This window comes from Hermetia illucens, chromosome 1 (genome assembly GCF_905115235.1).
Source record: "Hermetia illucens chromosome 1, iHerIll2.2.curated.20191125, whole genome shotgun sequence".
Lineage (NCBI taxonomy): Eukaryota > Metazoa > Arthropoda > Insecta > Diptera > Stratiomyidae > Hermetia > Hermetia illucens.
The window spans coordinates 97,465,007-97,491,512 of record NC_051849.1 but is presented as its reverse complement, the minus strand read 5'-3'; the positions used below and the strand labels follow the sequence as shown (position 1 = coordinate 97,491,512).

Sequence of the window (26,506 nt, the reverse complement as noted above, 5' to 3'; positions counted from 1 at the left end):
AAGTCTTTAATAAGTTTGTTAAGGATTTATTTTCCTCATTATTTAAATGATTTATTCTTAATAAAGATAATGGATCATTTTCTCTGTATACATCAGTCATATAAATATGATTAATGTATCCATCTAGTTCTTCTTCTTCCTTAGAAAAATATATTGGTAATTGTTTGTCATTGAAATTAATGATTCTGTTAAATAAATCAATTTTTTCCTCATAATTTTGAAAAATGTTATTCCCTATTAATCCATTGAAAAAATCATTAAATTTAAATTCAATAAAATTAATTTTCTCTACTCCTCCAATTTCTTCGAAGGGTTTAATTTGGACGGTATGTGAATAAAAAATATTTGAATTTAGTGTATGGATGACAGAATTACTTTGTGATATTCTTAAACTTGGGTGACAAATATTTGGGTCGATAATGCTTACTGCAGCACCTGTATCTATTAAAAATCTAAGAGGAATACCTTTCGAATCTATTCTAGTATATGGAAGATTGAAGTTTGTGGATTTTCCAAGGCAGGTTTTCGAAAATTTCCCTGCTGGTTAGTGTTAATCACTTGTCGCGATCCATCAACTTCCATAGGCTGTGGTGGTCCAAATCCACGAATTCGGCTTTGGACTGAAGTTTGATTAAAACGATGTTGATCATAATTTGGGAAAGATGGATTAAAGTTTTGGTTTTTCCAACTTTGATTATGGTAATGTTGACTACCATATTGATTTTGGTGAAATGGATAATTATTTTGAGTATGTACATTATGGTGTTGATAGTTTCCACTTTGTAAACTTTGATTTGGAAGGTTCTTTAAACCCTGTTTAAAATTTCTATTGGTGCTCCTGTTTTTAGGAATATTACTTTCTTTCTTTTGGTAAAGATGTCCCGTCTCAGATAATATGAAAATGACATTTTCAATAGAAGTTGGATTTCTACAGAACAAAATGGTTCTGACTGGCTCAGGTATATTGTTTTTAAGTACTTCTAAAGCAATAGTATGATTATCTTGAATGATTCTTACAAAATTGAATTTTTGCTCCTGTTCTACCTTCAAGTTTAAATTGGTTAATCTTTTTTGAATTACATTTATATAATCAATAATAGAACCTCTGAACTCTGTAGATCTAAGTTCATTTAGAAGTTGGCTACTATTTCTTTGATCCGAAAAATTGGCATATAAAATTTTTTTTATTTCTTCCCATTTAGTTATATGGGGACTGGAATCTAAAATTTGTTTCGCCTTTCCAACTATTCTACTTTTAATTATATTAGAAACTATAATTTGCGATGATGTATCGTAGTCCTGAAGTATGGGTACCATAAGGTCCACCATGTCGGTAAAACTTTTAAGCTGTCAAATATAGGCAAATGTGAAGCGTGTTTGATTGGATCCAAAGTTATACTCAATTTTGAGTTGAGGACTGAGGGTGATAGAATTACTTTGCTCATACCTGTGGTTTTTTCTTCCGTCATTTCTATAACGCTTGGAGATTCTTCAACACAATTAATTGCTGTGGTCTCTCACGTTTCGTGTACTGTTAAAATATCTTCACAACTTTTTCACTGTGTGTCACATAAAATTGATGCGTTAATTCACTTTCTTCTCGAAATCTTATCGATTAAGTCTTCACTGCGTCTAAGGAGTTAAAACTCGCGTATAAATTAAAATGTTTATTCACTTTCAATTTGTCACTCCGAATATAAACTTATCGTTTTTAATTTAATTTACACGAGACGCATCCTACCGACTGCGCCAGATATATGTTTCCTTGAAAATGAAAACGCACGATTTACTTATTAATATAATTTTATTTTTGTTTCGAGAAACTCAACTCTAACACTCCACTCTAACAATTCAGCTGCTCGTTCCATGTCTTTTTGGTGTCCTTATATGTGGACAACATTATCTTAAGATCAACCTTTGAACTATTGACTAGATAAGAAAAATGAAACGCTTATTAGAGTTATCTGAAATACATTATTGCATCCACTCATTAAAATGCATCTTTCTGCTCATACGCATTTTAAGCCTAATCAGAAAATTGATTCTCGCGTCTCAAATTTATCTCTATTTGTCGTTGTCGTTTCATTTTTCTTATCTGGAGTGGTCTGGTTTATGACTACTCGTTATCGTTAGCAGTTGATTTTGTCATACGTTAAATGTTATACGTTACCGCTTCATTTTCATGTTTTATTTAGGCAGAAAAATGTAGCTGTTGTTTTAAAATTGAAAAAACGTTTAATTCGTTGTTGATGAAGAAACTGTTATTTTTAACAGTTTGGTTATTTTTTGCCCATCTCTACTCCTATGGCGTAATTACTAGCATCAGTAGTTAATGTGAATACTTTTGAAAAGTCTGGATATTTTAGAATCGGATCATTTACCAATAAAGTTTTAAATTTGTTATATGTACTGATAAACTCGATATCTGTAATATTTATTTTATTTCCCTTTTTCAAGTATTTGGTCATTGGTTTTACGATTTTTGCAAAATCCTGGATAGTAGTATAAATATGTATGTTCTAATCCACTTTCATATAAAAATCTTGCGGTTTTGAGACGGCTTGTATGTTCGAATCCAGTTTCATATGAAAATGTTATGGTTTGGGGCGGCCGGTTTGGCGCATGCCGGGGGCGACTTTTAGGGATGCGTAGTTCGTTGGGGGTCGTCCGCGGGGGTTCGTTGAGACTCGGTCCGGGCCGGGGCGGCGTGCGTGTTTGTTGTTGTTGGATGTCATGTGCGTATTGCTTGGGTGATGGGGAATTGCTTATCAGGTTGACATATTTGGGAGCGTGTGAATATTAGACCGCAGGTGAATATGTAGTAAGTTTGAAAATGATGGTTTTTTGTAGATTTTAAATGTGCTTGGCTGATTTTGTTGTTGTTGTTGAGGTTGTTGATAAGAGGCGATCGTTTGGGTGCCATGTGCTAATTGTTTGGGTGACGGGAAATCGCTTATCAAGTTGATGTATATTAGGGACTGTGTGAATATTAAACTGCAGGTGATTATATTGTAAGTTTGAAAGTGATGTTTGTCAGTTGTGAAGGAAGATTAGAAGTGTTAAGCGATAAGCCATGTTTTGGATTGAGCGGTTATCGCATAGAGGTAAATATTGTATATGTGAACAAGTATGGAAGAGTTTTAAAATTATCAACGTGAAGATTGATTCGGGTTATCTGGAGGTTTATATGACACCTGAGGATGGTTCAAGGGTGCTTGTACTAAGCTTAAGGAATGGAGAGGATTGCAAACCTGGAAATTTCGATACGACATTTACATTTCAAATCTGGCAACATGTTAAGATTGAAGTATTTGGTGAGTGGGATGGTGATGAAGGGAATAGTGTATTTTTATTGCAACTTTGGTGTTGTTGTTTCAGGTAATGGTGAAATTACTATAATGGGAAAAGTGTTGCCAGGTTTGACTAGATGTAAGACGAAAAGCCGATATCCGAAGGGTTGTCCGTTCAACGACATAGATGGTGGTGATGATGTTGAATGGGTGCAAAAATATGGAATAAATAAATTTGAAAAAGGTGAAGAGGAAAGAATTAAAGAGATTCTTCGCCGAAATGGAAGTCATCATGATTATTATGGAGATGATATCATACGAATTCAGCGGGAGTTTGATCGATAATTTTGAAAAAAAAACAAAATAAAAAATCTTTATCAAGTAAAATTATTGCAAAAGAGGAGGGGGAGAATGGAAGATCTAAGAAAACGTTTCGCATAAGGAGTGGTTATCTGGAGGCTGTTGATGAGGGAAATCCTGAAGTTGATTTAGCTGAAAGAGAATTTTAAATAGTCAATGATAAATTTTGAAATGTGTGTATATCCAACCTGTAAAATTTTACGTTTGTTTTCGTTGTAGGATAAATATGCAGAATAAATAAAAAAAGATGATTGTTTTTTTGTAAATATTTGTTTATTGTTCATTCTTTTTCTTTATTATATAAGTTTGAAAGGCTTTCACTTGAGGATATTTATAGATGACATGACAATGTGGTTTTGAACAAAACCATCGAGACTCCAAAATGATTTCCTCAAATGTGTGTCCTCGTGTTGCGCCATCCCACTTTGGGGGATTTTTTAATGAGAACTTAAAGGCCTCTAACTGCAACCGATCCTTTAGGAAGTACACATCGGCATGATGGAACCTTTTGCTGCCGATCCATGCAGCTAAAGCGTGATGCTGCAATTTTGGCACCTGGTACTCCCTTTGTTCTTGCTGCTGCTGCTGTTGCTCCTGATTTCCTAACATATTGATGTTTAACGAACTTTACCAGCTGATTGACTGATTTTAAAAGGCTCGTTTGGTTTGGTTTAGTAAAATGTTTCTTTATCAGAAACTATATTCATGTTCGGATATATGCAGTTCATGGGAATGAAAATATTTAACCGCAGATAATTGTGTTGTAAATTTGAAAGTGATGGTTTTGCGTGCTTTAATATTTACTAATATGAAATAATTTTGACGATAGCGACGACGACAGGAAATATATGTAACCACATAAAATTGTTGTTTACGAAGAAAAAAACAACCACACAAACTGTTTCCTGAGAACGAAATATTGGACTACTGGTGATAATAAATTAATATAAATAGTGGACTTTATGAAAAGATTTTGTTATAAGTGAAAAGTTGTCGCCAACGATGGATTCGATAAATGAATTATTGGGCTGCAAACCGCTCATTTACATCAAATCATCAGAATTGGAAGTGGGAAAGCGCTATCACATCACTGGAGGCGAAAGAATGAAACACGGTAAGTTAGAATTTAAAATTAAACTTTTCTTCTGCTAAAAAAAAAAAAAAATTTTTTTATTATATTTTTGTTTTTTATAGATATGGACAGGCCATCGTTGTGGATTTGGAGGCTACTATGCGGCTATTTTTACCATCGCGCTACAGTAAATGTAGCGATAAGGTGTTGGACGACTTCAATGCGGGGAAGTTGTCCTTAAGTTGCAGCGGTGCGGCCAATTCCAAAAACTTGGAATTCCATCTCCATAGTAATAAAATATATATATATTTTAAATAATAATAATAAAACTTGTAAATTTAGATTGTCACAATTTATTATTTCCGAGTTATCACAATCTCGGCAAATGCCGGATTTTACCTAATACTAGCACTAAGTGCCAAGCATTTAGGCTCGGACGATCCTACCTACTTAAAAACTAAAGGGGCACTGGTGGTGGTGGCCGGTGGTAGGTCAGTGGGAGAATCCGTCGAGTACTCCCCACAACATCGAGCACGTATGCAGAATGGTGTACTTCTGCATGGTTTGAACCAGACTGTGCGAAAGTCCCAGGACATCAAGGGAAGCCGTCAGGGATTTAGGTACAATACCTGTAGCTGACAATATTATGGGGGGGGAGACGCCAAATTTCTTTGATTTCCCGAGCCAATGGCTCATAGTTCACCTTCTTCTCCACGTATTTCCGTTCAATGTTGCTATTATGGGGGATAGCAACATCAATAATATACGCGGAGCGACCCGTCTTGTCAACTAGCAGTACGTCAGGCTTGTTGTGTGCGGTATGGCGATCAGTCAGAACTTGCCGGTCCCAATACATGCTGTAAGCAGAACTATCATGTACTGCTTGCGGCTCATATCGGTAAACCGGACATGTTCCCGTGATCAGCCCATGCTTATATGCAAGGTTTTGATGGATAACCTTACATACAGCATTATGCCTGGTGATGTATTGCACCGGTGCCATAACAGTACAGCCAGAAATGAGATGGTCCAACGTCTCTAACGTCGAACCACACATTCTGCACTGGTCGTTCTCCACCCGTTCTTTCATGATGAGCTTTTTATAAGCTCGGGTGGCGACCACGCCATCCTGAATGGCACACAAAAACCCCTCCGTCTCAGCAAAGAGCTCCCCAGCACACAGCCATCTGTTCGACAAATGCAAATCGACAAATGGCTGCCAAAGACAATTCACGTGTTTACCGTGCATTACCTTCGACTTCCATTCATCGATCCGCTCTTGGTCCGACTTCACCCCACTCAGAGGATTGAAGGATCGATCCTTCAAGTTAAGTGGAGTCAGTCCACAGTCTGCCTTACAGACAGCCGCATGCAAGGGACTTGCCTGCTCTTTGCTGTAAAAATAAGCGCGCAGCGAGTCGACTTGGCGATGATGTTGTGCCGCCACGTCAACCACGCCTCTACCTCCGATGTCACGAGGCAGGTTCATCCGCTCCACGGCAGACTTTGGGTGATGCATTCGGAATTTGGACATAGTTGTCCGTATCCGCCGCTGGACGTTTTCCAGATCGGTCTTCGTCCACGGCAATATTCCGAATGCATAAGCCAGTGAAGGGATGGCGAATACATTCAACGCGCTTATTTGATTCTTCCCCGAGAGATGCGATTTCAGCACCAGCTTTACACATCGCAGAAATTCGGACAGCAGAGCTTCTTTCAGATCACCAACTCGAGCATGGGTTCCTTGCAGAATTCCTAGGTACTTGTAGAAGTCTGTCTCGGTCATAGCTTCGATGTGGAGGTCACCAATGCTATGTCCGGCATGTGGCTCGTGATGACCTTTGCGGATGGCTTGGATTCGACATTTGTCTAATCCAAACTCCATCCGAATATCACGGCTGAACATGTCTATTATTCGCAACAGATTTCTAAGATGGTTGTCAGTACCAGCATACAGCTTGATGTCATCTAAGTACATCAAGTGTGTCAGTTCGCACTTAGCACGTAGGCCATACTTTATTGCAAAACCATGCCCTCTAGCATCATTCAGTAGCCATGAAAGGGGGTTCAGTGCCATACAAAACCAAAGGGGACTCAATGAATCCCCCTGGAAGATGCCCCTCCGTATACGGATGGGCTCTGAGGTATTAGCACCCTCAGATGTACGGACTGATAAGGTGGTATGCCACCCTTCCATGACTGTCGCCAAAAACTTTATTAGTTTCGGATCAATGCGATACAGATGTAGGATATCGATTAGCCAGGTATGCGGAACGCTGTCGAAAGCCTTGGCATAATCGATATAGCAACTGAAGAGGTTTCTTTGACCTCTAGTTGCTTGTCCTACAACTACCGAGTCGATAATGAGTTGCTCTTTGCAACCCCTTGACCCAACTCGGCAGCCCTTCTGCTATTAATTATTATTAATATTCACAATAAAGAAAAATTATTATTATATACAATGAAACTTCTTTTTTTATTATTACATTTGATTATTATTATTTTGAGTTATACATTTTTTCAGAAGGAATGCGTTTTGCAGCGCGCAACATCCGCTGTGGGCATTACAGCGTAACATGTTGGGATAATTTTGTTTCAGTGATTTTAGATTCGGACAGCTGTGATCTTCCACATTGAATACTAGCGCAATATTTCCCAGCAAATCATCCAGCCATTTTTTCTTCTCTGTTCCTTTGACGTAGATGGTTGCATTTTTCATGTTTAGAAGTAAATATTCTTTCACTTCCCAAAATGTTGTTAGCCCACCTTCCCATTTCAATCCATGATGATTTTCGTATACCCAGTGTGCCTGGCATTGCAGCTCTCTTGATAGTGTTGAAAAACTGAAGGGAGGTTTCAGTATAAAGTGTCGATGAAAATTTTCGTTTACATTTACGACAGCTAACTCTTTGATGATGAAAGTATTGTTGCATCCTCTAAATCCTTGCATATCGATAACGAAAATCGTCGTCATGGTGATGAAATGGTGCAGTTTGCTTGCGTGCAGAATGTAAACGTGATACTGGATTAACATTTATAGTTTCCATAGTTTTTATACAAGTTTTTGAACTGAAGAAGTGAGTGGGTTGTACTCTATTACACGATCATGTAGGAGCAAGCAGTAAGCCGTTGTTAAGGCAGGCACATCTACAGATGTTTTCATGTCTAACCTTATGTCCACTGTGCCAGATTTCATGGATTCATTTTGACGTGAACAATCAATTACTATAATTGGTGCAGATTCCTTATATTCGCTTCGTGAAAGTAGTGGCTGAGGTTGTACACCGTAATAAGATTGTTGAAAATTGCAGTACATATCATAGAGAAGAGCGAATCGATCACGGGAAAATTTAATATTCATATCGTCATAGGGATACGATTCGGAGTTTAAATGTATTTTGATATTTGTTAAATCACAGTGACCAAATTTGCTGGCATCTTTGTCTTTGAGATTTTTTCGATTTGTCTGTAAAGCTAAAATAACATATCGAGGTTTTTCGAGTTGACCTGTGGTTTTCACATTCCACACATGATCTGTTGTTGTGGGTAGAACCGGATATTCGTACAGTTCCCAATTTCGAAAGCTTATTTGAATCGGATGTCCCGATTCAATATATTTCAACATTGACAATTTTTCAGCGCCATCGAGGACAACATGGGGCACCTTCCACTGTAGTTTAAAAATTTTGATGTGTGCATTATCAGTGGATGAAATAAATGCATTTTCATCGCTTCTAGTGCGAACCAAAATTAGTTCGTGTTTAGCGTTTACAATAATTTTCTTGTAGTCCTTGGCAAATCCCAAAAGTTTTCTTAGCGGAATAGAAAATTTGAAGTAACCACTTGACGGCGTGATAGATTCGTTCGGTGACCAAGCGGCATTATAAAGCATTTTACTTTCGTTTTCATTAAGTGATACATAATTTTTTAACGTCGATGTTATTCCCACATTTTTGTTTCGATCGATTCTACTCCATTCAGTTCATATCTTATCTCATCAAATAGGAAAGCTACGCTATTATTCGTCAATTTAGCGAGTGCTGATATTATTCCATCTGTTTTAGTTAAGGCGCCTTCAATGTAAATGGAATTCTGACTCGGCAAAATACACAAATCCTGCTGTTGTATGGGTATTCGGATTTCATCACTGGAGTTGTATAATAATAAGAATGGAGAGTAGCTATAGTATTCAATTTTTGATATACTATTATCAAAACTGATTTTACGTGTAACGTTCAGGATATCGCTCATTATTTTTGTTCCAATTTGAATCCCAATAATTTTAGATACTGTTTATTTTGCAATGTTAATCGCGGTCTAGCTCGTTCAATTTTTCTGATTGAACTGGTTCTATCTACATTATCGGGCAGGTATTTATCATCGTTACATAGCAGCATCCTGAGGCTTCAAATGAAGTCTAATCGTTATTGTTTCCCCTTTGAAGTTTATTATATCTCCGTTTTGATCAATCAGCTTAAGAGTTAGCGTGCTTATTCGTTTAAGGCTTACCGGTAAATAAATGACGTTACTAGGAATCTCCACTATTTTATAACCTGGTCCTACTTCAGGTGAGAATTCATGGATTGTGTGTGAGGGAATATTATTGATGTAAGAATTTCCAACTATGTTACACTCAATCCGTATTACGTTCACTTTACTTATACTCACGGGTAGATCAGAAGTATGTTTTTCATTGATTTTCAATTCTCGTTTAGCGAATCCCAACAATTGACCAATGGATCTTTCTTCATTGAAGTAAATTGGAGCATTTGACTTTATTTCACTTTTGAGTGTATTATTATTAGCCTGTATTAAAAGAATTATTTTGTCATTGATCTTCGCTAATTCTTTATACAGATAGTTGGCAATATCATCAATTTCGTACGATCCAATGGGTATTTCTATAATGTGCTTCCCAATGTGAAATAAATTATTTTTTTCATCCACGTTAGGTATAGAATTATATGTTTGAAAATCAACAAGTCCGCATACGTAACCACCTTGTAAATCGATTGGTGGAAAATATTCAATTGTAAGAATTGATGAATTTCCACTTCCACATTTTCCAGTTAATGTAATTGCCATGGCAGTATATGAAACAATGATTGATTTTCAGTTTTAAAAGTATTTATATATATTGTTATATGCGTTCTGGGTTCGTTTGGATTAAAAAGAACACTATTTTCCGTTTTATTTACACACACACTTTATTTTACTAATTCAATTTAATCGTGGTTATCCTAATTTTCGCACTCTCGGCAACACTTTCGCACATACGATATTCTCGCTCACGATTTCGCTTAAGATTTTCTTTTGTAGCAGGCTCGCGTTCGGCTTTTTATACTTCGCCGAATGTGTGCGAGAATGTTCTCCGCTTTGCGAGAACACTTACGTCACCGTGTATACTGTGGTCTCGAATATTCGCCGGATTTTCTCGCAGTCTGTGGAACCTGTTAGTGTGGAACTTGTCAAACTTGTCAGTGTCAATTCGATTTGTCAGTTAGTGTTTGTTTTGTGTTTAGCGTGTTTACGACAATATTTACATAGATGCATTGAAAATTTACAAAAGATTGTACAAAAATTTCAAACATAAATGTCCACAGTTATATGAGTCGTAGCTTTGATATGCATTGTAGTTGTATTTTATATTAGAACCTAGATAATCTATTAGCTCTTTCGGTGGAGGTAAATTTCCAAAACTATCAAAGTATTCCACATATCGATTCTGTTTTTTGTATGCTACCCAATGAGTACCAGAACCCTGCATATTATCCAGATTTACAATACCACATTCGTTTTGCTTTGCAGCTCCCCTCGGTAAATTATTTCGCATGAAAACTCCTCTGAAGTTTGACAAGAATCTGGCGAATCTCTTTAAATCATTCTCATTTAATGCTCTCTTGGGTAGCGTTTTTAAAAGTTTTTTGAAGCAGGATTCAAAAACAACCCTAATCCTTTTCTGTACGGTTTTAAATGCAATCCTCGGCCTAATGTTACCTCCTCCATTTTTTGGTTATGACGCTGTTTTTCTTCTAAGGTCTTTTTGGCATTGGTAGCATCATTAACAGCTTTCGCTATTCCCGCAGCTCCACCTGATAAAGCACCAATAGCAGATAATCCTGCGAAAAGAGGAACTAGAAAAGGTAGAACTCCACCAACTTTAGGAATGGGTATTATCCTTGGAGTCTTGAGAGTCTTCTTCCGTCCCTTTGTTATATTCTTTGCAGCAGCTAAGGCTACTTTAATACTCGCTTTCATTGTGTCGGGTTTCTTTCTTTTGACAATCCTTCGGACTTTGGAAACAATTGTTCCAAATTTCGGTTTATTCTTCATTCCCATTCCTAATTTTACTTTAGCTTTCATCATGTTGGTTACAAGTAGTGCGTTAGCTCGTTCTGACAATCCTGCGTCTGCTGATCTGACTCGTTGCCATGCCTTTTCAGCTAATATTTTATCTAATATATGACGATCAGCCGTTTCTTTAAATTTTGAATATCCAATATCGTGCTCTTTACAGGCTTGATCCAATAAGTTTATTCCTGGATCACCTCTAGCAAGCCGCTCGCTTAGTTTTGTACCAGGACCACAGTATTGATAACCAGGTAGATGCAGTTCAATTGGAAGTTTATTGATTAGGGTATTAATCACACCTCTTCCTTTCACCGCTTTTCGTGTTGTACTAGTATATTCATTTTTATGATCAATCATTTTATAGTGACCGTTCTCTTTGCGTCTATGTATGCGTATAATCCTGCTCGGTTCAACAACTCTTACAGACTATAACACTTTTTGCAACAACGTAATTACTTTCAGTCTGGTTGTTTAGTTGCACTGATAATGCGGTTTATACGACAACAACAAAGGTTGGTGGTGGAAAACACTGACATTACAAATGAAAGCTGTATAGCTAAACATAGCAATTTATTGCCTAATAATATTCGGGGTATTATTACGAGTCCTTCTAACTGCGGCAAAACTAACGTTATGCTTTCTCTATTGAAGCACCCAAATGGCATAAAATTTGAAAATATTTACATCTTCTCGAAATCATTAAATCAACCCAAATATGAACATTTGAAGCAGGCTGTTAAAGCTATTTCCGGATTGGGCATCTATACATTCTCAAATAATAGTCAAATGATTCCGACTGAAGAAGCCAAATCTGACTCTGTTTTCATTTTCGATGATATTTCCAGCGAGAAACAAGATAATATTCGATCATATTTCTGTATGGGATGACATCATAATATTGATAGCTTTTATCTGTGTCAAACATATACAAGAATACCGAAACACCTTATTCGAGATAACGGAAATTTTTTGATTATATTCAAACAGGATGATATGAATTTAAGACACATTTACAATGATCACGTAAACACCGACATGACTTTCGGACAGTTTAGAACCATTTGTGCTGAATGTTGGAATGATAAATATGGATTCTGTGTAATTGATAAAGACAGTTTCTTAGAGAAGGGTCGATATCGAAAGGGATTCGATATATTCATAATACTATAAAAGCAAATCCACAGTATGGAAAGAACCCCACATCTATTAAAAGCATCATTACTAACTTAGCAGTTCAGGAGCAGTTCAAAGCAGTTCAGGAGCAGTTCAGAGCAGTTCAAAGCAGTCCAGGAGCAGTTAAAATCAGTTCACGAACAGTTCAAAGGATCAGTTTGATGCAGCTCAATAGCTGTTCAATACAGTTCGATAACAGTTTGAGTGCAGCAACAGTGAGGACAGTTCCAAACAATTCAAAAGAGAAACAAATCGATTTAGGTGCTGCAAAAATCAGTTCAAAATCAAACTAGAACCTATTGAAAGAATATTTCAAAACATTTTAGATATATTTCGAAATTTGACCAATTGCATCCGTTTGCATAAACAATGAAAAGAACAAAGCTTGACAAACAGTTGCTCAGAGATATTGTAAAGACAACCGATTCAATAAGGAAAAAATATCAACAGCTGAAAGCTAACAAAGCCGGAACAGAGATTCAGTTGGAAGAAACATTTAAGCCCATCACAGAACCCCTCAAAGAATTTGTTAAAAAAGCTAAAGTATTGCAGGAACAAGACATAAAAAAACAAAAGATCAAAGAAGAGTCTTCATCAGCTCGTATTAAATGTAAAGATGAGGAATTAAAAAGAGATCGTGTCTATGAAGAAAATGAACACATTTTTGAAACTCCTAAGTCAAAGTTTAACCGGAAACTTAACCTCACCAACACTTCTTCTTCTACAAAAGCTGTTCGCCAATATGTTGCCACTCCGGAAGGACAAGAATATCTGGGAGAATACCTGAAGCAAAATCTGCAAATGCTAAGCAATATCTAGATATCTATGTAAATCAACTATCTGTAATTGACAGTATTTATGGGGTATATAGGGATGACAATAATGGAAATCAGTGGAAAATAGGAAATTCAGATTTCGCAATCGATGATAACCATATAATTGTAGATGAAAAATCTTACATTGGAAGTCGGGGTTTATATGAACTGCTTTTTATGAAGTATCCAGATGAAACAATATATTCCGACGATGATTTAGAGAATTATAAAAGTATTCTTCTACACTCTAATGCCCACAGGCGTTCTTATGACAGTATCGAAGCTTTAAATATACAAGAATAATTTCTAAATTGTTAAATATAAAAGAAGGAAAAGGGTTAACACGAACCCCTAATATTAAATGCAAAAACCCTAATTTAATGGAAACGTCTAACAAACAAATTGACTATATATATTGGGATGATCCCAATGAACTAGTAAGTCGATTGCGGTTACTCATTGCGTCACAGCAAGCCGGTCACAATAATCATAACAATGAAATTATATCAATCATTGAAGAATTGAAAGAATCACAAATAATAGAATAAACACGCAGCTCACATCATTTATTAAATGGGTGTTGATAAATTTGGTCGATTTTCAAACGATACTGGAGGAGGAAAACGTGGTTTGCAAGGACTTCAAGGACCCCCGGGTCCTCAAGGTCCCCAAGGTCCTATAGGTCAGCAGGGGCCCTCGGGTCCCCGAGGTCCGGAAGGAAAACCTGGTAAGGATGGTCTACAAGGTTTGCATGGTGCGGGATTTAATAAAACGGAAAGCGGTGATTACAACATCAAATTCAAACAACTCAAGAATCTTGGAGAACCCGTTGAGGATGCTGATGCTTCTACAAAGAACTACGTTGATATTAACATTGAGAAACTCAAAGAATATATAGACAGATAAATTCAACTTGAAATCGACGAACTTACAAAACTATGATGATGATGACAGTTCAAAGTCATACCTTAAAAACAACAACAAATACAATTATCAATCATATTACGAAATTCAGTTCATTCTAAAATGAGCAAACGGCAAGTAGTAAACGAATTACATAGGTCAGCTCGAAAAAATTTTAAGTGACATGAGTCATAATTAAAGGTTTGGATGACTTGCGGCAGGCCGATTTAGCTGAAATGGGAGCATATGCTAGCGGCAATACGGGGTTCCGTTTCCTTCTTACGATCATCGACACGTTTTCCAAGTTTGCATGAACGACTTCCATCAAAACAAAAAGGGGCAAAGAAGTTGCTATAGCAATTGGACAGATTCTACAACGAGGACGCATTCCTAAAAACCTACAAACAGACGACGGAAAAGAATTCTACAATAAACATTTTAAAAATGTTATGGCAAAATATCAAATAAACCATTATTCCACGTATAGTCCACTTAAGGCATCAATTGTTGGACAATTCAATCGTACCTAAAGAATATGATGTGGAAAGAGTTTAATATGAATGGAAACTACAAGTGGATCAATCAAGTCGATGATGCAGTTGACGCCTACAATAATAAAAAACACCGAACAATTAAAATGGCTCCATCTGCTGTGAATAGTTCCAATGAAAAATTACTCCTGTCTACCGTATACAACAACATTAAAGTGATGGGTCCATTCACATGATTACCCATGTTCGAATCAGTAAATACAAGCATGTATTTGAAAAGGGCTACACACCAAATTCGACCACGGAAATTTTCAAGATTCGCGAAATTCGTATTACCAATCCCGTTACATATCTATTAGAAGATTACGAAGGAAATAAAATTGAAGGTGGTTTTTATGAGCCTGAACTATTGAAAGCTGAGCATCCGTCAATTTATCTTGTGGAAAAAATATTGAAAAGGAATGGTAACTAAGCGTTTGTGAAGTGGCTAGGGTTCTCGACGAAACACAATTCCTGGATAAATACCAAGGATATGATATATTAAGATTCACAATGAAACACTGTAATTTTGATTGAAGAATGAAATTGATTTATTAGTTAATCTTTTGTAAAACTGAACAAGGTTTTTCATTTCATTTATTCTCCTACGAACACTATAACATTCACAAGTCTCTGGTCCGCATTTTGCATCGTCATATGCCCACGGGCAGCTCACGTAATGTTTTCCAAATTGGCTGACTTTCTGCGACATTTCAGCGTATGGTTTCAAAAACGTATAGCTGCTTATAAATTGGTTAAAGTGCTCCGTAAGAATTAGCAATCTGTTGGTACAAAAAAAATGTTTCAACTCCTCAATAGAACGTTGAAGGTCGTCGTCCCCATCGTTGTTATTTTTATTCGTCGTCATTTTTTTAATTCGTTGTGCACAGGTTCGCGGTTCAAGCAATACTCATAGAATAGGTTTGCTTCATTTTCTTCAAGTCCAGAAATTCTATATTGCTCCTATAGTCTGGATCTGCCTGTTTTATATACTCAACCTCGCCATTACTGAGTATTCTTTCGGTTTCGAACTCATGGTATTCATAACATGCGATTTTCAGTGAGCGCATGGAATATTTGCTATCATATGTACATCGAACTGTTAAAATTTTGTCATCATCGAACTCTAATTTAAAGTGCCTGTAAAAAATATTTTCGCTCTCGATAATTCCAGCTATTTCCATTTCCTTCTTAATCAAAGCTTGCCGAAATCCTTCTATTGCTTCATTGACTGTAACATATCTTCTAGACGGTTCTGTTGTTGTTGTTGTTGACGTCGACCTCAGCCATGATGATGATGAAATAGCAACATCGGCATCATTTTGAAACGATGTGTTCGTTTCTGTTGAAACTGTACTAACAGTCATAAGTCGAAAAGATAATGTCACTTGCGCTGTATTGTTATCAGGTAGCACGAGATTAAAACTTTTATTAACCGCGAACGTTTTAGCAAAAAAAAAAAAATAAAAACGCGCAAATCGGTTTATAATATAATTTATTTTATTTGTCCTCTTTTAGGACATGAACCGATACAAGAGCAAGTACCCCAGTGCAGTCTCACACTGGGCAATCGGGGTGCCTTCCTGACCCTTCCTGATTCCGAATGTTATAAATTTGTATGAAATTATTGCTGAGCTGTTGCAATAATTAGTTCATGCTAATTGTTGCAACAGCAAAATTGAAAGAATAAAAAATGTGCCTTTGGCGGAAATGTACATACGCGCAATATGATAACTTAATGAACTTGAATGAATGAATAGAAAAAATGCGCGTGGCGGAAATGCACATGTATGCAACGCGTACTTTGGTTTTTGGGTTTAATGAAGTTCAAATACTTTGGGGTTGGTGGGTCGTATTGTAACAATTAAACGCTAAATTGTTTGTACTTTCGTTGGTATTAAGATTCACCACTGGTAATGGGCTACCTAAAAGAAAAGGCACACCAAAACCTAAGACAAGAAGTATATTTAAAAACTCCATTCTATTCCAATCGATTTGCGAAAACCAACTAATTGTATATTTACCATGAACGATTGAAATTACCTACCCTTTCGGTTGCTCCTATTCCATAAAAAGAGAGAGAGAAAGAAAACTTTTTTTTTCTAGTCTACATCCATTTATTATTATCATATGAATCATTTTATTCTAGTTTACATTCATTCTTATATTATGATAAAATGTCCCCAAGCATATGTTCTAACCCCGTCCTCTCTTATGAATCGCTTATCATCTAAGTAGTTTAATGCAATTTTATTAATACATTCTGTATACAAATTATGCATCTTAGACCTAAATATAAACATGTTACCTCTAAATATTTTTTTTCTAAATAGACAATCACGATAATCATCTAAACTTAAACCATCCATTATCATTTTCTTAACTCCTTTGGCTTTTTTAACAAAACCGTCATTTTCTACGCTAAATGAATACATTTTAGATCTTAATCCTATAAATTCTGTCATTATCTTACCATTATTTTCATCTTTCATCAAACCCAAGACTTTAGCATTTTTTTGAGGAATATTATATATATTATCGGTAGCATATTCTGATGTATCAAATTGTGTATCAATATCAGACAAAATATCTTTGTACACATCTTCCGTTTCGATAGTGTAAATGAAACTGTCCGTATCCATGTAATTTAGAATGAGCTTATCATTATACTTAGGTTTCATATAATGATAGTGAAAATCATACATTTTCAGTTTGGATAGATCAAGCAGTAAATCCCAAGTAAATTGGTTTGTCGTAGCAAGTAAATACTCTATCCATTTGGATAGCTGCCATGTTTGGTGTAAATACAGCTGCGCTGTGAAAATTGGGTTTTGAAATAAGCACTCGAGCGCCTGAATGTCTGCCTCGACTCTCCCAATCGGTAACAATTTTTACGTCCTTTCTTTTATCGACGTTTTCCATGGTTTTGCCATAAACTGCATTATTCAAAAGTTTGAAAAAATTTTTCTCGAAAGGATTTTTACTCATTTTCCTGTAATGGGTATTTAAATCGATATATTCCTTCAACCAACTGGATTGTTTAAACTGTAAAATCCTGTAGATACGAGTCAGTTTCAAACCATTTTGAATGCATTGCTGCAGATTCCGATAGTGGATAACATATTTTTGCTTGTCTGTTAAATCCACAATCAGTTTGTTAGTTTTCGAATTATGCAGGATTTTATTTTCTGGACATAATGGCAAATCATTGTGCTCATCATGTTTTGATATTGGATACTCCAAATCAACTTCCAATATGTATCCAATATCCGAATCTGCTGCAATATTCAAAACATCAAAATCAACTATATTTTCAACCTACTTGAATTCAGCATAGGGAAGCGGCTGTGACATTGCCCATCCGTATAGATTATTAGCATCTAGATACATTAAATATTTGGAAGGATCCTCTTCTTTATAATTTTTCATATATTTATTATTTGCAGTTGAATGGCGATGCGAACATTGCGTAATACCCCCCCCCCCCCCCCTAATTCCTCTTTTCACAAAGTGATGCATTTCGATATCTGTGAGAAGCTCCAGTTTTATGGATGTAATTTTAAGCAGGGTATCCTATGATAAGCCAGGAGTCGTATAATATTGACAAGGATCAAGTCCATATATATTTTTACAAACATTTCGAAAATTTTCAAAAACATCTGTTTTCAGATACAACTCCAAATAGTCCCACATAACACCACAATTGAATTGCTTCCAAACATTGAGCGCATGTTGATAATCTGCTTCTTTGCACTCAGTGTTTGACATCTTATTGAAAAATTTCTCTCGAGATGGTAGAGAAGTTTCATTAAGTCGATCCCAAGAGTTTATATATTCATAAGGAAACACACCCTTTCACGTAAGAAGACTGAATTTTTCGCTATCTCCATATACCCCTGAAAAAGTTTTCAAATCTTTAGGAGCCAGATTGTTTACGAGTGCATCAAGACTGCTATGCATAAATCTGAACGAATCCAAAAATCTTAATTCAATGGTTTCAGAATCATTAAGGGGTATTCTTTTGGGAAGCGAAACGTACAGTTCCTTATTAAAGAGGTATTATTGAAATATCTACATCAATACTTGCCAGCTCCTTGATAAACAAATGACAATCATACTATGAAAAGTTATGAAATAGAATTGGGAAGAATTTTGGAACTTGAAGCAAAAGATTGCATGAGTTATGAGCCGGACATCTATACTTTCCGGTAAAGTGACAATGTTCACGAACTCTATAAATACCCAGCATTTTTTTACAAATGCAGCATAGAGTTGCTTCTCTTTGCGTTTTTTCCTCATCTAAAGTCAAAGTATTTGATGATTTGGGTTTCTGAATATGATTTATATAGAACCATTTTAAATCAGATACTAACGAATTAATAAATTTTTTAGGAGAATCTGGTCCCTGGTATATTCTAAACCTATCTAAATTAGAATGGTAACAACACTTAATATAGTAAGCAAAAGCACACGGTATATGCTCTTGAAGAGTTGTTGTTGACGCTGATGCTGGATCTGGCTGACAACTTTGAATATCTTGAAGTAGACATTCGAAATTTGCATAGACTACAAAAGGCACATCTATTTGTCTCTTAAAACGTCTATACTCCAACGTTGATTTCTCCGGGGACACCATTTTCGTTACAATTTTGCTGCAATCGTTTTCATGACTCTTCAGCTTTTCAGTTGAATAGAAATGCTGAAGACATTTGTTGCATATAAATATTTTTGAGCAGTGTGATGTTTGTTGCTCTCGTGTTAATCTAAGAAAATAAAATATATGAAAGGCTCTGAAAGAAAGACTAATCTGTTATATTCTCTTACCTTGACATATCTTTAATCCAAATGTAGCGGTTTTTTTCTCCAAATTGCAGCAGCAGCAAGTTGATGTGGTGCACCTTTTCCTCCTTCGACAGGTGATAGGGACCCACAATCTTTTTAATTTCTGAATCATACCCGAATAAATTGATGCTGATTGATGGATTCAGCTCCTCGAACACACTAATGTCTTTCACTTTAAGGGGGAAATCAAGCCCCCAAAAGTTTATAATTCGTCCATTTTTCAGCACTATTACACTATCTGTGATATCATCGATTTCATATGATGATGTTTTTTCCAAGTGAGTGTTCACGGGGTATAGGGCAGAAATGATGCTCGACTTGAAGCAATAAATATCTTTATTTCTTACATTCACACATGCACGTTTTTGGGCTATATACTTTGGGGATGGAATAAAATTCGTTCCTCGCAGTGGTTTGAACTCATTTAGGTTTAATTCGCAATGCGTTAACCTCAATAAAGCCCATCCACTGTCCTTCTCCTGAAACCCTTCCATTTTTTCCACTATTTGAGCCGTCATATTGTTAAACGCGGGCTCTATCTCATTAGCACTCAATATTGCATGCATCTTGGTATTGAAAGACTTGATGCTCACAACACTTTCACTGTCCTCATCCATTATTTTTATAAACTCCGCGAAAAGTTCAATATTAAATTTGAATGCCATGCGCTGCTCTAACGTATTACGAAGGTATTCCATCAAAGGAGCCTCCATCCTCTTAAAAAACTCTGTGGCATTCAAAAGAGCTTCGTCCATGTTTTCGTATACCAGGGTTTCGATCCGGTTACCAAAACAACCTTTCACTCTTTTCAGGTTGGCATCAATTGCCTCGGTCGCGTTTCGCCTGTGCGAATTTGTTCGCAGATGAAACTGCCACGACGAACTCCCTACCTCAATTTTACAAAATTCACAATACATAGTTAATAGATTTAGTTAATAGTTAATAAATTTTACGAAAAAAAAGTTTTATAAGCCCCCGATAACAATCAATCAATCAATCAGTTTTTTGTTTTTATTGTCTACAAAACTTTGTACGCGCGGCAGCACAAACACAGACAGACACACACACGCAAAATCACTTTTATCTTTATTATTATTATAACTTCACGTAACTTAAAGGGGGCTTTACACGCAACGATAACTCGTAACAATTCATTGAACGATTTATCGCTCCAACAAATCGAAAGAGTAGAGCACTGTTTACACGCTACGCTAAATTGTAACGATTTCTTGTCAAATGTCACCCTACATCGACCCCCCAGTCTTTATAAAAAAAGCTTTAACCATGGAGGAAGTAGTGTTGCTGTCGCTGTACATCGGTTGTTTGGTGAGAAAGGTGAAGAAGTCGCGAAAACCAAGAACACAGTGGAGCCGGGAGTGGTTGCTTAAGAGGAAGGATTTCTCTCATGTAAAATTGTTGAAAGAATTACAAAATGAACCAAATGACTGGCGAAATTATTTGAGAATGGACGAAGAGACCTATGTTGAGCTGCTAAGTTTAGTTTCTCCGTTTATAGCGAAATGTGATACTGTTATGAGGAAAGCGGTATCTCCCCACGAAAGACTCTCTGCTACCTTACGATTCCTTGCCACTGGAAGAAGTTTGAAGGACATGGAATATTCAACTGCCATTTCTAGACCAGCCCTCAGCAAAATAATCCCGGAAACATGTGAGGCTATCTACGAAGTATTAAAACAATACATACAGGTATGTTAAGAACAGTTTATTATTTGTAATCATATTCAAATTCAAGCTTAAAACAATACAATAAATTCTAATACAATACAATCAAGTGTAATATAATTCAATCAAGTGTAATACAATGCAATAAAGTAAATAAGCATAGAAGAAAAGGTCCTGCTACTCAGAGAAGTTCTTAAAGAAGGTCGAAACATTGTTACCCATTAATTGCTTGGAATATATCTCACTAGCTGAGTGTCACGTGTAGTTTGAATCAGTGTGTTGTTGAGGTTCTGGTTGCTGAGTAATGGGTTGTTGGGAGTCGGCTTGTTCAGGACTGTATTGGTTTGTTAAGAGTTGTGAGAGTTGATGATTTGGAATTTGAGAAATGGAAGGTGGAGGGTGAGGTCGTTGAAGGTATGATGGAGGGTGGAATTGTACATAGTCATGTCCGAGTGAACGGTGTGGTTGACTATCCATTACTTTAAAATCTTTGGTGAGTGCTTCAAGCTCTCCCTCAAAAATCACATCGTTTATGAGTTTTCGTGCGAATCCAGACTGGTTTCCTTTAAGGGAACGTAACTTATGCGTTATATACTTTCCGAAGGCTTCGAATTCATCATCAGGACGAAGACATTTTAACTGCTCTCCCGCGAGGTGTATCACTTCATCTGCTGGAGTCATGTTCTTTTTTCGTTTTGGCCGTGATAACATTGGTGAAGCTGCCACACTTGTTGATGCACTTGATCCATCATCCCCCGATGTCGGAGGAGCCGGTGTGTTTATCTCTCGTCGTTGAAAGTAGTCTTGGTCAGTAGGTTCTGAATCTTCCTGTTCAAAAAAACCACGTATTGTTAGTTATTAAGCCCACAAACACGGAAATATAACTATAACCTAACCTAACCTAACCCTACCTAACCTAACCTAACTTAATCTAGTATTAGATAAATAATTTGATAATAAAACTATTAAGTATAGTTTTTTGTTTCAGTTTCCTAAAACAGCAAGTGAGTGGTTAAAAATCGCTTCAGATTTTGATGAGAAGTGGCAATTTCCTCACTGTTTGGGGGCGATCGATGGAAAGCATGTCCGGATTGTTCAACCCAAGGATAGCGGTTCCTACTACTTCAATTACAAAAAGACACACAGTATAGTCTTGATGGCTATAGCAAACGCTCACTGTGAATTTATATATTGTGATGTAGGAACGAACGGTAGAATATCTGATGGAGGCGTCATAAACAACACTCTTTTCTATGAAAAACTTGTAAATAAGCAACTGAACATTCCTGAACCTGAACCAGTTACCTTCGATCTTCATCTGGAATATGTATTTGTGGGGGACGACGCCTTTGCATTGCGCCCTGATCTTATTAAGCCATACAGCCGGGATTCCCTTAACAACGAGAGAAAAATTTGCAACTATCGCATATCGAGGGCACGGCGAGTGGTTGAGAACAGTTTTGGAATTTTAGCTTCACGATTCTGCATTTTTCACACCGCAATAAACTTAGATGTGGAAACCATTGAATCAGTAGTTCTTGCGTGCTGTGCTTTGCACAACTTATTGCGAAAAAAATCAGCCACCTACACCCCTCCTGATAGTTTTGATCATGAAAATATTATCGATGATACTATTCAACTAGGTGCAAGGGCTCATCCCGATTTGCTACACAACCTGCAACGTCGTTCAGGAGGTCAAGTTTTACAACACGCGAAAACTGTTCGAGAAAGGTCTGTATGTATTTTAACGGTGAGGGGTCAGTTCCTTGGCAAGAAAAATTTGCACTTAACGCTTGAAATTAACAGTTCTAAAGTTAAAGCATACTATACAAACACTAGATTGAATAATTTGTTTTATTATTGTAACAATTCAACCAAATCATTACACTATTTATGCTATTAATAAATTGCATTTTTACTTACGTCTTGTTGTGTTACTGCATCCACATCACTCATTGTGTTTCTACTAGGTCTTGCAAAATCCTGGTCGTTCAAGAAATGAAGAAGGTCGAAATACCACAAACTAGGTTTGTATATATCATCCGCACCAGCCCCAGATTTCTCCGAACTCTTAACTTTCGAAAGTTCTTTCTTGTAAACCGTACGCAACGCGTTAATTTTTTTTACGACAGTGTTCCTATCTGCCGACGGATCAAACTCCTTGAACTTTTTAACTAGCTCAATATAAGCTAAGTCTTTTTTGTTCCTGTCGGAGTATTCTTTGCTCTTAACGAGCCACAAACAGGTAAAACTTCTATAAAGTTCTATAAATTCAATTAATAACTCACGAGGTGTTTGTTTACTTGCATTTTCTGCCATGATTACCTACAACACTCACGAAACAATCCTACAATACAAACACCTCAGCGCAAAAACAGAATGGACACTGAGTGAAATCGTAGCGATGAATTGGTGCAACTGTTTACACGTTCCAACATGTCGTTACGATTCCCAGAAATTGATGCCGGCCGGCATCAACCATCCACTCCAACTCCAATCCCAATAAATCGCTACAATCTCCCGTTTACACACAACGATAAATTGTAACAATCTGGTCGTTACGATAAATTGCTACAACGTATCGTTGCGTGTAAAGCCCCCTTAACACGCAAATTCCAATTTATACCGACGGCAGCACACAATCAGTTTTTTTCTAGTTCGTTCATCCGTATTGACTTGCTCGAATTCGTTAGAAATTAACGTAACTCAACTATTTATGTTAATTTATTTGATAAGCGATTTCCATCACCCCAAGCAATACGGACATGGTACTCCAACGATTACCTCTTATCAGTAACCACAAGAAAATCAGCCCGAGTACATTTTGATCTACAAAACCATCACTTTCAAACTTACAATATATTCGCCTGCGGTTTAATATTCACACAGTCCCTAATATACATCAACTTGATAAGCGATTTCCCGTCACCCAAACAATTAGCACATGGCACCCAAACGATCGCCTCTTATCAGCAACCTCAACAACAACAACAAAATCAGCCAAGTACATTTAAAATCTACAAAAAACCATCATTTTCAAACTTACTACATATTCACGTGCGGTCTAATATTCACACGCTCCCAAATATGTCAACCTGATAAGCAATTCCCCATCACCCAAGCAATACGCACATGACATCCAACAACAACAAACACGCACGAGATAAACGAAACATAATTTACCTATATATTCTTTTAATACGTTATTCATTAATCGTTGAAAAGTTGCAGGTGCATTTTTCAACCCAAATGGCATCCTTAAGAATTCATAGTGACCGCTAGAAGTAGAGAAAGCAGTTTTCTCTGTATCCTTTTCTTCTATTTCGATTTGGTGAAACCCTTTCGCCAAATCCAATGTCGTGAAATATTGACATCTTCCCAATTTATCCAATATATCCTCGATATTAGGTATAGGATATTTATCCTCTATTGTTTCGTTATTAATCTTGCGGTAGCCTATTACTACTCGCCATTTTTCCTTACCACTTGCATCCATTTTCTTGGGTACAGCCCAAACTGGTGCATTGTATGGTGATTCGGAATGCCTAATTATGCCTGATTCTAGATATTCTTCAATTGTCTTGTCTATTACTTCTTTATGTTTTCCTGTAGTGCGATATACCCGTGTATATATTGGTTCATTTGTTTTAGTACGAATATAGTGTTTAATATGATGAGTGAAGCTCAAATTGTCAGTTTCCTCATTAAACATTAGGTCGTTATATTTACCTAATATTTTCCCTAAGCTGTCTTTTTCTTTCTTATTCAAGTGGTCTAATCTAAATCTGTCAACTTTTTCCTCAACTAAATTACATATTTCCTCTATTTCTAATTGTGACGGTTCGGATAATTCCGTACCAGGTATTATTAATTTATGGAGTCTACCATTGAAGGTGATTTCTTGTGTTTCATAATTAATATTTGTTTTAAGTTTCTCTAATATGTCTGAACCCAATAATATATCAAATGTATCCGAAAAATTATGTACGAAAAATGAAAATTTTTCCTTTGAATTGAATTCTTCGAATGCGTCCCTAGTTATAATTGTGTCTAAAACGGTCCCACCGTTCATTGTATTAACTATCCTTTTGTCAACTTTAATGTATCCTCTTGGGTCTGTTATTTTAGTATTAGCGAATGATATTGTAGAACCTGTGTCTATCATGGCTTTTATGTTCCTCAATGGGTGATACAGCTCTATGTAAGGTAATCTAATCTTGAGGCTGTTAGCCGAAAATTTTGCTCATTGATCATGTTATGATAGTATCTATGGGAGTGTGTTCCCTTCTGGTTTGAACACTATTATTGCTCTGATTGTAAGGGTTTTGAAATGTATTATGATTTCCCCAATTTCTATTTTGCCCCCAATTTTGTACAGTTGGTGTAGAGTTTTGTCTGTTTTGTCCCCAATTCTGTCTGGTTTGTGTAGAATTTTGCCTGTTCTGTCTTGAATTTTGTCCCCAAGTCCGATTTTGTTGTGAAAAATGTTGTCTAGATATTCCTGAATTATTACCCCAGTTATGGTTTTGTTGTGTATGATTTTGTCTATTTTCATGATTCTGGTTTTGTTGAGTATAATTTGAACTTCGGTATTGATTCCTAAAATTGTTTTGCCTAAAATTTTCATTCTTGGGTCTATTATAAAAATTGTTTCTACGTTCAGCGGTATAGTTCTGTCTCGTGTCTTCATCATTATCCCAATAATTCTCTTCTTTCATTTCATGTATCAAATCCTCTAAGGTGTTAGGTTTTATTGATTTTAATATTCCAATAATACTGCTATCCTGTTTTTGAATTGCTATTTTAATTACTTTCGCTTCATAGTGTTTTTTTTGTTTCGTCTTGCCTAGTTGTTTCTCTGATGTCTATCATAAGTTTGATTTCATTTAATTTATCTCCAAGGATATCGAAGTATTCAGATGTCTTCTTAACATTTATTAATTTAATATCATCTAACATGGTGTCATACGATTTGCCATTGTCTAGTTCTTCTTCCGCTTTTTGTTTAATTACGTCCCATTTTAACGATGAATCGTAGCGAATTCGCAAAATATTAATTTTATGTAACATTGTTATTAAAACTGGAGCTTGTTCCACAGTTGGAAGAAATTGTGCCAAATAGCTTATTTGATCGCACTTGTCTCTAAACTCATAATATTCCTTACTTGTAGTGACCGTCGGGAGTTGGTCAATTAATCCTCGAATTGCTGATCTTATTGATGATAGATCCACGGTGGTGTTTGAATTTGTAGCCATTTCGTTTCTGTGTTCGCTTTCTTCGTTTGATTCCTGCTTTTTTGTGCTGTTGGCGTATTCCTCTGTGTTGAAATTTAATCTGCTTCTCTGGATGATCGCAGATGTCCACATTTATTTCGTGTTTTTCACTATAACCATTTAATAAACAGTGGTTTATTGTTTCGAATTTCTACTTCAAGTAGAACGCGGTGACTATTTGACAAACAGTGGTCTACTGTTTCACAAAATTTT

General features: G+C 36.3%; 5 protein-coding genes across 5 annotated transcripts; 3 read left to right on the top strand and 2 right to left on the bottom strand.

Annotated features, from left to right (window-relative positions):
- The first annotated feature begins 3,118 nt into the window (after nucleotides 1-3,118).
- Nucleotides 3,119-3,711, top strand: LOC119654755. Its single transcript, XM_038060297.1, has 2 exons — nucleotides 3,119-3,314; nucleotides 3,379-3,711. Exons 1-2 carry the CDS (start codon nucleotides 3,188-3,190, stop codon nucleotides 3,633-3,635), a joined length of 384 nt encoding a protein of 127 aa, XP_037916225.1. The 5' UTR covers nucleotides 3,119-3,187; the 3' UTR covers nucleotides 3,636-3,711.
- Nucleotides 3,712-7,774: 4,063 nt separating this feature from the next.
- LOC119655944 lies at nucleotides 7,775-8,614 on the bottom strand. The gene has a single exon (XM_038062179.1). The coding sequence runs from the start codon at nucleotides 8,612-8,614 to the stop codon at nucleotides 7,775-7,777; it is 840 nt and encodes a 279-aa protein (XP_037918107.1).
- Nucleotides 8,615-14,520: 5,906 nt separating this feature from the next.
- LOC119655877 lies at nucleotides 14,521-14,927 on the top strand. The gene is made up of 2 exons (XM_038062051.1): nucleotides 14,521-14,670; nucleotides 14,736-14,927. The coding sequence occupies exons 1-2, from the start codon at nucleotides 14,521-14,523 to the stop codon at nucleotides 14,925-14,927; spliced, it is 342 nt and encodes a 113-aa protein (XP_037917979.1).
- Nucleotides 14,928-20,613: 5,686 nt separating this feature from the next.
- On the top strand, nucleotides 20,614-22,941 carry LOC119654724 (putative nuclease HARBI1). Its single transcript, XM_038060250.1, has 2 exons — nucleotides 20,614-21,043; nucleotides 22,008-22,941. The coding sequence occupies exons 1-2, from the start codon at nucleotides 20,621-20,623 to the stop codon at nucleotides 22,920-22,922; spliced, it is 1,338 nt and encodes a 445-aa protein (XP_037916178.1). The 5' UTR covers nucleotides 20,614-20,620; the 3' UTR covers nucleotides 22,923-22,941.
- On the bottom strand, nucleotides 22,939-23,410 carry LOC119655801. Its single transcript, XM_038061933.1, has 2 exons — nucleotides 22,997-23,410; nucleotides 22,939-22,944 (listed from the first exon to the last, which is right to left on the bottom strand). The coding sequence occupies exons 1-2, from the start codon at nucleotides 23,336-23,338 to the stop codon at nucleotides 22,939-22,941; spliced, it is 348 nt and encodes a 115-aa protein (XP_037917861.1). The 5' UTR covers nucleotides 23,339-23,410.
- Between the last annotated feature and the right edge of the window lie 3,096 nt (nucleotides 23,411-26,506).

What these genes read in the sequence shown, in the direction of transcription:
- LOC119655877 (XM_038062051.1), top strand. Translation starts at nt 14,521, where the DNA reads ATGAATGGAAACTACAAGTGGATCAATCAAGTCGATGATGCAGTTGAC. An exon ending in CCGTATACAACAACATTAAA is followed by an intron (nt 14,671 to 14,735) that starts GTGATGGGTCCA and finishes GTATTTGAAAAG; the next exon opens with GGCTACACACCAAATTCGAC.
- LOC119655801 (XM_038061933.1), bottom strand. Translation starts at nt 23,338, where the DNA reads ATGGCAGAAAATGCAAGTAAACAAACACCTCGTGAGTTATTAATTGAA.
- LOC119654724 (XM_038060250.1), top strand. Translation starts at nt 20,621, where the DNA reads ATGGAGGAAGTAGTGTTGCTGTCGCTGTACATCGGTTGTTTGGTGAGA. An exon ending in TATTAAAACAATACATACAG is followed by an intron (nt 21,044 to 22,007) that starts GTATGTTAAGAA and finishes TTTTTGTTTCAG; the next exon opens with TTTCCTAAAACAGCAAGTGA.
- LOC119654755 (XM_038060297.1), top strand. Translation starts at nt 3,188, where the DNA reads ATGACACCTGAGGATGGTTCAAGGGTGCTTGTACTAAGCTTAAGGAAT. An exon ending in TGTTAAGATTGAAGTATTTG is followed by an intron (nt 3,315 to 3,378) that starts GTGAGTGGGATG and finishes TTGTTGTTTCAG; the next exon opens with GTAATGGTGAAATTACTATA.
- LOC119655944 (XM_038062179.1), bottom strand. Translation starts at nt 8,614, where the DNA reads ATGCTTTATAATGCCGCTTGGTCACCGAACGAATCTATCACGCCGTCA.